Genomic DNA, 12765 nt, shown 5'->3' on the forward strand with positions numbered 1-12765 from the left:
CAAGCTGGCAACTATCCTACCATAGATGGCCATGTTTCTCCATCTAGTGCGGAGATCATGGATGCTGGGGGCATCTCCCCCAACTTGAATAATGTCCATGATCTCCACCCTGGACCAGGAAGGCTCCCGCCTTCTCCAGCCCCTGTCAGGCTCCTGGGAGCTAGCAGACTGCTCCTGGGGAGTGGTGGAGGGCTGGCTGCCAGTGGCTTGCTGGCTCATGTTTTGGTACCACTGGGTCAGGGGCACCGGTGGCCAGAGCTGGCTCTGGGCTGGCAGGCTTGGAGCTGGCCCAGGCACTGTGGCCAAGGTCTCCCCTTTAAAGGGAGGAGGGGTTGCCTTGTATATTAAAAATGTACACACTTGGACTGAAGTGGAGATGAACGTAGGAGATAGTTGTGTAGAGAGTCTCTGGGTTAAGCTAAAAGGGGTAAAAAACGAGGGTGATGTCATGCTAGGCGTCTACTACAGGTCACCTAGCCAGGTGGATGAGGCCTTTTTTAAACAATTAACAAAACTATCCAAAGCCCAAGATTTGGTGGTGATGGGGGACTTCAACTATCCAGACATATGTTGGGAAACTAACACAGCGGGGCACAGGCTATCCAATAAGTTTCTGGACTGCATTGGAGACAACTTTCTGTTTCAGAAGGTTGAAAAAGCTACCAGAGGAGAAGCTGTTCTGGATTTGGTTTTAACAAATAGGGAGGCACTAGTTGAGAACTTGAAAGTGGAAGACAGTATAGGGGACAGTGATCATGAAATAATAGAGTTCATGATCTTAAGGAAAGGTAGAAGGGAGACCAGCACAATTGAGGTAATGGATTTCAGGAAGGCTGATTTTGATAAGCTTAGAGAACTTGTAGGTAAGGTCCCATGGGAAGCAAGACTGAAGGGAAAAACAACTGAGGAGAGTTGGAAGTATTTCAAAGGGACGTTGTTAAGGGCCCAAAAGCAAACAATTCCGCTGTGTAGGAAAGACAGAAAATATGGCAAAAGACCAGCTTGGCTTAACAAGGAGATCTTGCATGATCTCAAAATAAAAAAGGAGTCATATAAAAAATGGAAACTAGGACAGATAACAAAGGATGAATATAGGCAAGCAACACGGGAATGCAGGGGCAAGATTAGAAAGGCAAAGGCACAAAATGAGATCAAACTAGCTACAGGCATAAAGGGAAACAAGAAGACCTTTTATAAATACATTAAAAGCAAGAGGAAGACCAAGGACAGGGTAGGCCCACTGCTTAGTGAGGAGGGAGAAGCAGGAACAGGAAACTTGGAAAGGGCAGAGATGCTCAATGACTTCTTTGTTTCGGTCTTCACCGAGAAGTCTGGAGGTGTGCCTAACGTAGTGAATACAAGCAGAGAGAGGGTAAGTTTAGAAGATAGGATACACAAAGAACAAGTTAAAAATCACTTAGGAAAGTTAGATGTCAGCAAGTCACCAGGTCCTGATGAAATGCATCCCAGGATACTCAAGGAGCTGATAGAGGAGGTATCTGAGCCTTTAGCTATGATCTTTGAAAAATCATGGCAGACAGGGGAGATTCCAGAACACTGGAAAAGGGCAAATATTGTGCCCATCTATAAAAAGGGGAATAAGAACAACCCAGGAAACTACAGACCAGTCAGTTTAACGTCTGTCCCGGGGAAGATAATGGAGCAGGTAATTAAGGAAATCATATGCAAACACTTGGAAGGTAATAAAGTGATAGGGAATAGCCAGCATGGGTTTGTGAAGAACAAGTCATGCCAAACTAATCTGATAGCTTTCTTTGATAGGATAACGAGCCTTGTGGATAAGGGAAAAGCGGTGGATGTCATATACCTAGACTTTAGTAAGGCATTTGATACGGTCTCGCATGATATTCTTATTGATAAACTAGGCAAATATAACTTAGATAGGGCTTAAAGGTGGGTGCATAATTGGCTGGATAACCGTAGTCAGAGAGTTGTTGTTAACGGTTCTAAATCCTGCTGGAAAGGGATAACAAGTGGAGTTCCGCAAGGGTCTGTTTTGGGACCCGTACTGTTCAATATCTTCATAATGATGTAGATATTGGGATAGAGAGTACGCTTATTAAGTTTGCAGATGATACCAAACTGGGTGGGGTTGCAACTTCTTTGGAGGATAGGGACATAATTCAAAATGACCTTAGCAAGTTAGAGAAATGGTCAGAGGTAAACAGGATGAGGTTTAATAAAGAGAAATGCAAAGTGCTCCACTTAGGAAGGAACAATCAGTTCCATACATACAAGATGGGAAGCGACTGTCTAAGAAGGAGCATGGCAGAAAGGGATCTAGGGGTCATAGTGGACCACAAGTTGAATATGAGTCAACAGTGTGATGCTGTTGCAAAAAAAGCAAATATGATTCTAGGTTGTATCAACAGGTGTGTTGTAAGCAAAACTCGTGAAGTCATTCTGCCACTCTACTCTGCACTAGTTAGGCCTCAGCTGGAGTACTGTGTCCAGTTCTGGGCGCCACATTTCAAGAAAGATGTGGAGAAATTGGAAAGGGTACAGAGAAGAGCGACAAGAATGATTAAAGGTTTAGAGAACATGACCTATGAAGCCAGGCTTCATGAACTGGGCTTGTTTAGTTTGGAAAAAAGAAGATTAAGGGGGGACATGATAGCGGTTTTCAAATATCTAAAAGGGTGTCACAAGGAGGAAGGAGAAAATTTGTTCCTCTTGGTTTCTGAGGACAGGACAAGGAGTAATGGGCTTAAAGTGCAGCAGGGGAGGTTTAGATTGGACATTAGGAAAAAATTCCTAACTGTCAGGGTGGTCAAATATTGGAATAAATTGCCAAGGGAGGTGGTGGAATCTCCCTCTCTGGAGATATTTAAGAACAGATTAGATAGACATCTGTCAGGGATGGTGTAGACGGAGCTTGGTCCTGCCTTGAGGGCGGGGGGCTGGACTCGATGACCTCTCAAGGTCCCTTCCAGTCCTATTATTCTATGATTCTATATGGGAACGCAGCAACTTCAGACCCAAATTAAGTGCAAAGTTCAGCAAACCAGGCCCTTTGAGTGCTGTATGGTGATGGACATCCAGCAGCATAGTGTGGAATCCGGCTACAATCTTTTATCACAGAAATTAATGGAAAGCAAAGATTCACGATAATTGCAATTGCAGCATGCATTGGAACAAGACAGGATTTCATCCGACATCCCAAGAATTCTGATTGCCTGTTGTATCTGGATTAGGGATGTTAACTGGTTAAATGGTAAGCACAAGGCCCTTGCCAGTAAACTCCAGGAGTGGCCAGCCATACTGGGCTGGAGCAGCCCTGACTGCAGAGGGGCTGGGTGGTGAGACACTCCCCCCCCCCCCGCCACTGGGTGGCGAACCCCCAGCCGTGGCGGGACCTCACAGCCTTGGTAGGACCCCACAATCTCAGCTGCGAGATGGGGCTGCAGATCTCAAGTTCAAACAATGAACAGGTCAAGCACTAGCCGTTTAAACATCCCTAATCTGGATCTTTATCTGCAGAGTCTGGTGTAGGGCTACCGACAAGTAGAGGCATTTTGTACCTTCTCTGTTGCCTTCACAACTCATTTTGGTTTTGTTTTGGCAGTACCGATCCTGGGTTCGGCAAGAGTATGGCAAGAATCCATTCAATGACCAAGAGGAACTACGGCGCTTACTCACTGAACAGGAAGAGAAACAGAGAGAGCAGCAGCTTGGGAGCAGGGAGAATCGCTGGCTTAACTCCCCGCCCCCAACTTACCCCCTCCCCTACCACGCCTATGGCACCAGCCACAACAGATGGTCGAACAGATGAAAAAGGACAGCGAATCCCACAGAGATGTTAGTGCCGTTGGATGGAAGACTCTGCATTCATCTTTCAGTGGGAATAGTTTCGATATTTATAGCCACAGTGGAGAGCAAGTGGAACGCCAACTTCAAAACCATGCGATGCCAAGCAATGCTCACTAGTGGTTAGAGCTGAGGACTGCAGTCAGGACTTCTGGGTTCCAATCCCAACTTTGCTACTGACTCAAAATGTGGATCCAGGGAAATCTCGTGATCTCTCAAAACCTCAGTGCAATCCGCTAACCCTCTCCAGTGTGGCGTGTGGCTTCACTAATTAAGGTTTGTAAAGGTGCTTTGAGATCTTCTGGATAAAGATCCTATGGAAGCAGAGCCGGCGCTAGGCACAAGCAGACTAACAATTGCTTAGGGCTCCAAGCAGCTCAGGGGACCCCATATTAATTACTAGCCTGTGTTGTGCATGTGGGCCTCCCCCTTCAAGTAGTGCTGCTTAGAGCCCCAATGGGCTTAGCACCAGCACTGCATGCAAGCGAATTTATTAATATTATACAGCTCGGTTGAACCTTTCAGCCCTATTGCACACATGAAGGGGGAGCTCTCTGCTTTGCAGATCAACTGCGTTATGATCTAAGCTTGTTTTGTTGCGGGGCTGCACCGGAAGGAAGGGCAGTCATGTCGCCAGTTACAGACAAAGAGACAAATTCACTGCTGGGGTAACTAAACATCGATCCACTGAAGTCAAGAGTTGCAGCTATTTGCTTGGCCCATTTGCTCTGACGGTGTTTAGAAAACAACCAATCTCCGTGTTTCAGTAAGAGGGTGTGTGATCGCTTTCGACACTCCTTCCTAAGACGTCTTTCTGCTGCTGGGACTTGGTCTCTGGTTTTTCCGTGATTACTGCTGTGATAAATCCCATGAGCTCTTCCATTGTGGGACACGGAGGGAAAATACTGGGCCAGGATCTCTCAAAACACACACAGCCGCTGCCCAAAGCTCCTCTCCATTGTACTCCATACCCGGCACAACGGATACACAGACTTCCCTTGCTGTTCTAGTCGTCAGCCATTCAGATTAGGGATGTGAATGGTCAACTAGTTAACCAGCAGGCTGGAGCAGCCTCCCCCTGTTTAAGTGGTAACAAGTTAAACATAACATTTAACCGGTTAACGATTAAATGGAATTTTACATCCCTAATTTAGATTGATCTTATGCTACAGATGTGCCTGTCAGAGCCTGATGGGGCCTCTGCCCATCTCAGAAAGGAGTTTGGATTGCAGAGAGCTGGGGGAAGAATGCTGGAGGATATTCACATCCATAGTGCTCTATATCCCGTATCCTGTCATCACAGGCAACTCGTGGTAGCACCCAGGAGGTGCGCTGTCCACCAAAATTTCAGCTGCTCAACAGGGTGCCTTCCTTATGTTCCTCTAGGTAGCACACCTTGCATCCGCTCCCCTGATAGGCCCCAGTCGCCTATGCCTGCAATCACAGAACAATCGCAATCACATTGCTAAAACAACGAGGAGTCCAGTGGCACCGTAAAGACTAACAGATTCACTGATGAGCTTTCCTGGGTAAAGCCCACTTTGTCGGATGCCTGGAGTGGAAATTCCAGAGACAGGGATATATGTGGGTGTGCGCGCGTGTGTGTGTGTACTAGTAGATCAAAAGAAGGGAGCTATCATTCAAGTGTAGCACCAGTGTTAATGAGGTCCAGTTAGTTTGACTTGATAAGTAACTCCCTTATTTTGATATATTGGTACTTATATATATATATATCTCCCTGCTTCTGTAACTTCCACTCCAATGTATCTGATGAAGTGGGCTTTACCCACTAAAGCTTATGCCCAAATCAATCTGTTAGTCTGTTAGGTTTCATAGGACTCCTCATTGGTTTTGAAGATACAGACTAACTTGGCTACCCCTCTGAGACTAATCACATTGCGTGCTTCAGCAGTCAGACCTATGCCTCTCATACACCTGCCACCGAGTCACAGGATCTGGAGATAGAAAAGGCCCATTAGTCCATCTTTCCCATTTCCCCAGCCTTTGTGAATGCACATTCCCTGATGCTAGGGGCAAGCCTGTTTTCAATAACTCAAGCAGTGGGCTTCCACCAATTGCTTGGGGCTGGATCGCACAATCCCTTGGCTTTGCCTGTGTGCGTAAATGCTCACCAGCATGTATAAGGGTTGCATAACCTATTGCCATGGCAGGAGACTTCTAATGGACATTGCTTCTAATGGACATTTCCTCTTCTCCAGACTACATTTTCGTGTGACCTGTTTCCTCCTATTCTTCCCCATTTGAGCGGACCACCCCAAAGAAGTTCTTTGTCTCCTGAGTGACTCCACCCTTCAAAACCATGAACTCTGAAGATTCATGGTCTTGTTGAGCCCCTCATCTGTGCCTGATATAGGATGAGAGCAACATCCTTTGTGAGCTGTGCAGCACCCTTTTGGCTGTGTCTACATTGTACGCTCTTGTGCAAGAACAGCCGTTCTTACACAAAAACTTGCCGGCCGTCTACACTGCACGCATGTTCTTGCGCAAGTACATTTATAGTATAGCATTGGAAAACAGGGCTTCTTCTGGAAGTTACTCTTCTCCCCATGAGGAATAAGCCCTCTTGCACAAGAACTCTTCCACAAGAGGGCAGTGTAGACAGGCAACATGAATTTCTTGCGCAAGAAGCCCCCTATGGTTCAAATGGCCATCAGAGGTTTCTTAGGAAGAGAGCATCCACACTGCCATGGATGCTCTTGCGCAAAAGCACATCTCTTGCGCAAAAGTATATGGCAGTGTGGACACACTCTTGTGGAAGATTTTTTGCACAAGAACTCTTCCGCAAAACAGTTCTTGTGCAAGAAGCCTGCAGTGTAAACATAGCCTTTGTGAACTGTGCAACACCCTTTGTGAGCTGTGCTTTCTTTCATAATTAATTCTGAGGTATTATTTGCAGAGGTGATTTCAAATCCAATCTACAGTGAAGGCTCCGCAGCACATTCTCAGTTAGGGTGACTTGCCGTAGCTCCATTAGCTTCTCACCCCATTCCCCTCAGGAGATTTGCATTGCTGTTGTTAAATGTTTTGACCTCAATTGTACAACGATCACAATGTGACAAGTAACAGCTTGAGGGGTGGCCATCTTTAAGCCTGCGGAGCATCGGAAGAGGCCAAGGTGTTATCTTTTGCCCATCTTGTCTGACATTTCAATAAGATTGGTTCCAAAGCAGGAATGGAGGTTGATCCCCAGAAGGATAAAACGATGTTTCTGGAGGCAGAGTCAGGGAAGCTTGCAGGCTGGGCGGCTTTTGGTGTGTGGATAAACAGTGTGGAGATGACAAACTGAACTCACCGATTTATTCTTTTACACACATTTGGGCCAGGTTCTCATATACGTACACCAAGATAATGCTGGCAGCGCAAAGGGGCTTTACAAAGAAAACATATGTAAAGTGGGTGAGATTTTACTTGGTTTTCACCCCTTTTATATTGCCAAGGTGGTGGGAAGTGGGATTAATGCAAGTTAGAATCAGGCCCAACCTTATTAAAATCTTTTAAAAATCCAGTGGAGAACAATGATTGTATTCAGACAGGACCTGATTCCCCAGCCAAAAATTCAGCAAGATACTTAAGGGGACTAACTTTAAAAAACCAAGCAGCTCTACTGGCTTTAAAACAGGGGTGGGGGCTGCTGACCCACAGAAAAATGAGTCGGGAGTCGCACAAAAGTGAGAAGCAAAAAATAAAAACAAACCCTCACTTATGTGTGCCCTGAATGAGAAGGAGAAAGACTTTCCCCTCGCACACCAGAGCCTAAAGGAGCCCAGGCTAGTAGGTTTTGTGTTCTTCAGCCCTGTGGGAAGATGGTAGGGGGCTGGAGCGCCAGTACAGGCTCCCAATGCTGGGGGAACCCCCAGCCTTGGGGGCTGGATCCAGGCAAGCCTGGGGCCACATCTGGTCATCAGGCTTTAGGTTTCCCACCCATGCTTTAAATGGATTGTCAGGGAGTGAGAGGAGGGCCTGGCAGTGCAGGGGCTAAACAAGGCCTTTTTGTCTAGCTAGCCCCACCCTGCTTTACCTGCAGCCAATGCCAGGCCTGGAGGGAGCATAAAAGGTAGGGGCCTGGCTCAGTTAGGGGCTGACCAGCAAGGGGACAGGAGCTAGTTCTGTTGTCTTCAGGACCAGAGCCAGAACCCATCTACTGGGCCAGCTCCCAGGCACATAAGCCTCCAACCCAACCCCCTGGGGCAAAGGAGGGGGAACCGGAGGAAGCTTCGTGAAGGAGGGGGAAATTAGGACGCTTGGGGCCACGCTCCAAATTTCAGAACTATACCCAGATAAAAGGCTGGAGTTCCCAGGCTTGGGGCAACAGCAGCAGGGGGCTGCACCCCTTTCTGCACCCTGCTAAATTGGGGGTCTAACCGTTAGGCCACCCCACTTTCGGGGAGACCCCGCCACATGGACCATTCATGCGTTTAAAGCAGGGCTACTCAACTTTGGAAGCTCTGGGGACCGCAATGATACTCTCAGCACATGCTGAGGGCCGCAACTTAAGTGTGGTTGCATAAACATGCAAATATATATGCAAATAGCTTATTTCACACTGATGGGCATGAATACAAAGCACTTCTCACAATGCACCGGTACTCCCATCATCTCCTCCCTGGGGGCTAGAAACGCCGACACCTTGTACCCGTCTGATCCAGCCAGCCCGTCTGCTTGTGTCTTTCAGTGCTCACCCTGCCTGGGAGACACCTCGCCGTTGTGGAGTGTGTTCCCAGTGGAGGCCATGTTCAAAGGATCCCACCCGTGAGCCGTGTGTTGAGCCTTACATAAAAACAAACCACACTGTGGGCTGCAAACAAATAGGCCAGTGTTTCCCAATTGGTGCTCCGTGGAACCCTGGGGTTCCACGAAGGGAAAGTAAGGGTTCCACAAAAAAGAGGCACTTCCCCGCCCCTTCTTGAATTTCTTTTAAGCTGCAAAGGGTTCCGTGGCCAAATACATTTGGGAAACACTGAAATAGGCCATGGGCATGCTAGCCACGAGCCGCACATCGAGTAGCCCTGGTTTAAAGTTAGGCATGGGAAAAGTATTTTGCTGAATCACGGCACAGGAATGGAGAGTCCCTCAATGTTTATTATCCTAAATAAGATTAAGGGAGACATAGCATGGAAACCTTGCCCTAAAATGTAACCAGCCCTTGTTTGTTATTTGTTCTGTTTCATTGCTAAAGACAGGCTACTACTCTTCTGCAGTGACTTAAAACCCAGATATAAATTCCATCCATCCAGCTGTCCAAGAATTTATAGGATCCTCACTATCATAGCATTGGAAATACAACCTCCATGACTGATTTTTGTCTTTCACTAAACAAATTCTGTAAATAGCCTGCTTGGTTTTTCAGAATTATCTGTTACCTGCAATTCATTTTTAGACAAAAAGTTGTTCAAAATGTTTCTAATAATTCAGTTTGTTAGTTCTGGGCACTGGAGTGTTTTGAGTGTGACAAAATGGTAGATGACTTGAGACCTCTTTAGCTCAACAATAGAATAAAAATGAGATTGATTACTCATTGCAAATTCCTATTCTTGATTTTTCTTCTGGCCTAACTAGTTCCTGGTATAACTTCAGTGAAGGCAGTGGAGAGTCTGAGGGATGAACTGGAAACATGGGATTTATTGCCCTGATATCGTGCCATACATTCTTTCAGAAAAACAACCATGATCAACATCAAAATAATTTTAAAAGGAGCCAGATCATTTTTTTCTTACACGAGTTAAGATTCTGGAAAAGATATTGGTGGAGTTCTTCTTTCCCTTAAATTAAGAAAAGATGCTTCATCTTTTTTCTTGTTTTTGTCTATCCATTACTTTCTAGCATTCAAAATAGGAACCTGTAAGGCAGCAGACAAACCCAAAATTAAACCTGTAGTATATACTACCTGGGAAAGCACCCATAACAATTAGCTAGATAAACTATCCTACTTGCTTAAATGGATTGAGAGGAAGTCATTCTCAGACATTGCATCTAGTAACTTGGGTAATGTTTTAGGAAACAGACAATGGGCTTGTGTATAGGAAAAGAGAAGAGAGTCGGTTTCTCTGGTATTAATAGGAAGTTATAGTAGATATGTGATAAGCAGAGATTACATGTGCAATAGGTGTTACAAACTCCCTCGGGCAAGCCTGAAGCAAACTGCTGAACCATTGCCATTTTAGCCAGTTATATGCAACTGTGTCACTGAGCTTTTTCTGGAAAAAGACATGCTCAGAAGTTTTAAACTATTGCAAATTGCAGGTTGTATGGTTCAAAATTCACTTCTCCCTAGACTCACTGCACGGTCTCAGCTTTGGCTTATGGTCTTGATGTTAAAGGGCATACATAGTATCCAAGCAATGTGCTTATAATGTGCAACTGTATCCCAGGTAAAAAAAAATACTGTCACACGCAAGAATCAAGGGCAGCATTTCTTACCAGCACAAACTTAGCCACCGTGTTCAGTGATGTTATGGAAATTTCGGTTCTCAGACTGCACTATGTCCAACAATTAACCATTTTTATCACCCCCCCCCTCTTTCTGTGTGTGTATAATAGTAATAGAAATGTAGCTGTGTTAGTCTGGTGAGAGACTTCTCTTAGAGGAGAATCCGTTGATAGAGATTCTCTAAGCTATAGTTGGAAAGAGAGGAGGGGAGAGGGCAAACCATGGGCCAGAGCTGACAAACAACCGCATACAAAGGAATCCAATGCATCAGGGAAGGGCAGACAAATAACCAGTGGCAAATTTTTAAAGTGCTTGTACACAAATGCTAGGAGTCTGACTAATAAGATGGGTGAACTAGAGTACCTCATATTAAATGAGGAGATAGACATAATAGGCATCACTGAACCCTGGCGGAATGAGGAAAATCTGTGGGACACAATCATACCGGGATATAAAATATATAGAAAGGATAGAGCAGGCCGGGTGGGTGGCGGAGTGGCACTGTATGTGAAAGATAATGTAGAATCAAACGAAATAAAAATATTAAGTGAATCAACATGTTCCATAGAATCGCTATGGATAGAAATTCCATGCTCCAATAATAAGAAATTAGCAGTAGGGATATATTACCGACCACCTGACCAGGACAGCGATACTGACATTGAAATGCTGAGGGAGATTAGAGAGGCTACCAAAATAAAGAACTCTATAATAATGGGGGAGTTTAATTACCCCCATATTGACTGGATACATGTCACCTCAGGAAGAGAAGTGGAGATAAAATTTCTCAATGGCTTAAATGACTGCTTCTTGGAGCAGCTAGTGCAGGAACCCACAAGGGGAGAGGCAAGTCTCGATTTAGTCCTGAGTGGAGTGCAGAATCAGGTCCAGGATATAACCGTTACAGGACCGCTTGGGAATAGTGACCATAATATAACAACATTCAACAATCCTGTGGTGGGACGAACACCTCAGCAGTCCAGCACCCTGGCATTTAATTTCAAAAAGGGGAATTACGCAAAAATGAGGAGGTTAGTTAAACAGAAATTAAAAGGCACAGTGACTAGAGCCAAATCCCTGAAAGCTGCATGGAAACTTTTTAAAGACACCATAATAGAGGCCCAACTTAAATGTATACCCCAAATTAAAAAACATAGCAAGAGACCTAAAAAAGAGTCACCGTGGCTTAACCACCATGTAAAAGAAGCAGTGAGGGACAAAAAGGTATCTTTTAAGAAGTGGAAGTCCAATCCTAGTGAGATAAATAGAAAGGAACATAAACACTGTCAAATCAAGTGTAAACATGTTATAAGAAAAGCAAAAAAAAGATTTTGAGGAACAGCTAGCCAAAAACTCAAAAAGAAATAACAAAATGTTTTTTAAGTACATTAGAAGCAGGAAGCCTGCTAAAAAACCTGTGGGTCCCCTAGATGATCGAGCTATAAAAGGAGCAATCAAGGATGATAAAGCCATTGTGGAGAAACTAACTGATTTCTTTGCTTCAGTCTTCATGGCTGAGGACGTTGGGGAGATTCCTCAAACTGCACCGTCCTTTGTGGGTGATGAATCTGAGGAACTGTCCCGGATTGAAGTGTCAGTAGAGGAGGTTCTGGAACAAATAGAAAAACTTAATGTTAACAAATCTCCGGGACCGGATGGCATTCATCCAAGGGTTCTAAAAGAACTTAAATGGGAAATTGCTGAGCTATTATCTGTGGTTTGTAACCTATCCTTTAAATTGGCTTCCGTACCTAATGACTGGAAGGTAGCCAACGTGACATCAATATTTAAAAAGGGCTCTAGAGGCGATCCTGGCAATTACAGACTGGTAAGTCTAACTTCAGTACCGGGCAAATTAGTCGAAACAATAGTAAAGAATAAAATTGTGAAGAATGTAGAAGAACGTAATTTGTTGGACAAAAGTCAACATGGTTTCTGTAAAGGGAAATCACGTCTTACTAATCTGTTAGAGTTCTTTGAAGGGGTTAACAAACATGCGGACAAGGGGGATCCAGTAGATATAGTATACTTGGATTTTCAGAAAGCCTTTGACAAGGTCCCTCACCAAAGGCTCTTGTGTAAATTACATGGCCATGGGATAAGAGGGAAGGTCCTTTCTTGGATTGAGAACTGGTTAAAAGACAGGAAACAAAAAGTAGGAATAAATGGTAAATTTTCAGATTGGAGAGGGGTAACTACTGGTGTACCCCAAGGGTCAGTCCTGGGACCAATCCTTTTCAACTTATTCATAAATGATCTGGAGAAAGGGGTAAGCAGTGACGTAGTAAAGTTTGCAGATGATACCTGAGGGTATGTCTACACTACCCCCCTAGTTCGAACTAGGGGGGTAATGTATGCATACCGAACTTGCTAAAGAAGCCCGGGATTTGAATTTCCCGGGCTTCATTAGCATAAAGCCGGCGCCGCCATTTTTAAAAGCCGGCTAGTGCGAACCCCGTGCCGCGCGGCTACACGCGGCACGGACTAGA

General features: G+C 45.1%; 1 protein-coding gene across 5 annotated transcripts in view; it reads left to right on the plus strand.

The window, feature by feature from the left end:
• LOC102456181 (dual specificity protein phosphatase 22-A-like) overlaps positions 1-9314 on the plus strand; it is a 67050-nt gene extending 57736 nt beyond the window's left edge. For 2 of the 5 annotated variants that reach the window (XM_075939949.1, XM_075939948.1), the window contains one exon: positions 3587-3824. In XM_075939949.1, the coding sequence (XP_075796064.1) occupies positions 3587-3793 (207 nt within the window). In that variant the 3' untranslated portion in view covers positions 3794-3824. Of the gene's footprint in view, positions 1-3586 lie in introns of all 5 variants that reach the window. The other 3 variants (XM_025178615.2, XM_075939950.1, XM_006137364.4) reach the window with 3 other exon arrangements.
• The last annotated feature ends 3451 nt before the right edge of the window (positions 9315-12765 follow it).

The sequence above is a fragment of the Pelodiscus sinensis genome, chromosome 12 (genome assembly GCF_049634645.1).
Source record: "Pelodiscus sinensis isolate JC-2024 chromosome 12, ASM4963464v1, whole genome shotgun sequence".
In the NCBI taxonomy this organism is placed as follows: domain Eukaryota; kingdom Metazoa; phylum Chordata; order Testudines; family Trionychidae; genus Pelodiscus; species Pelodiscus sinensis.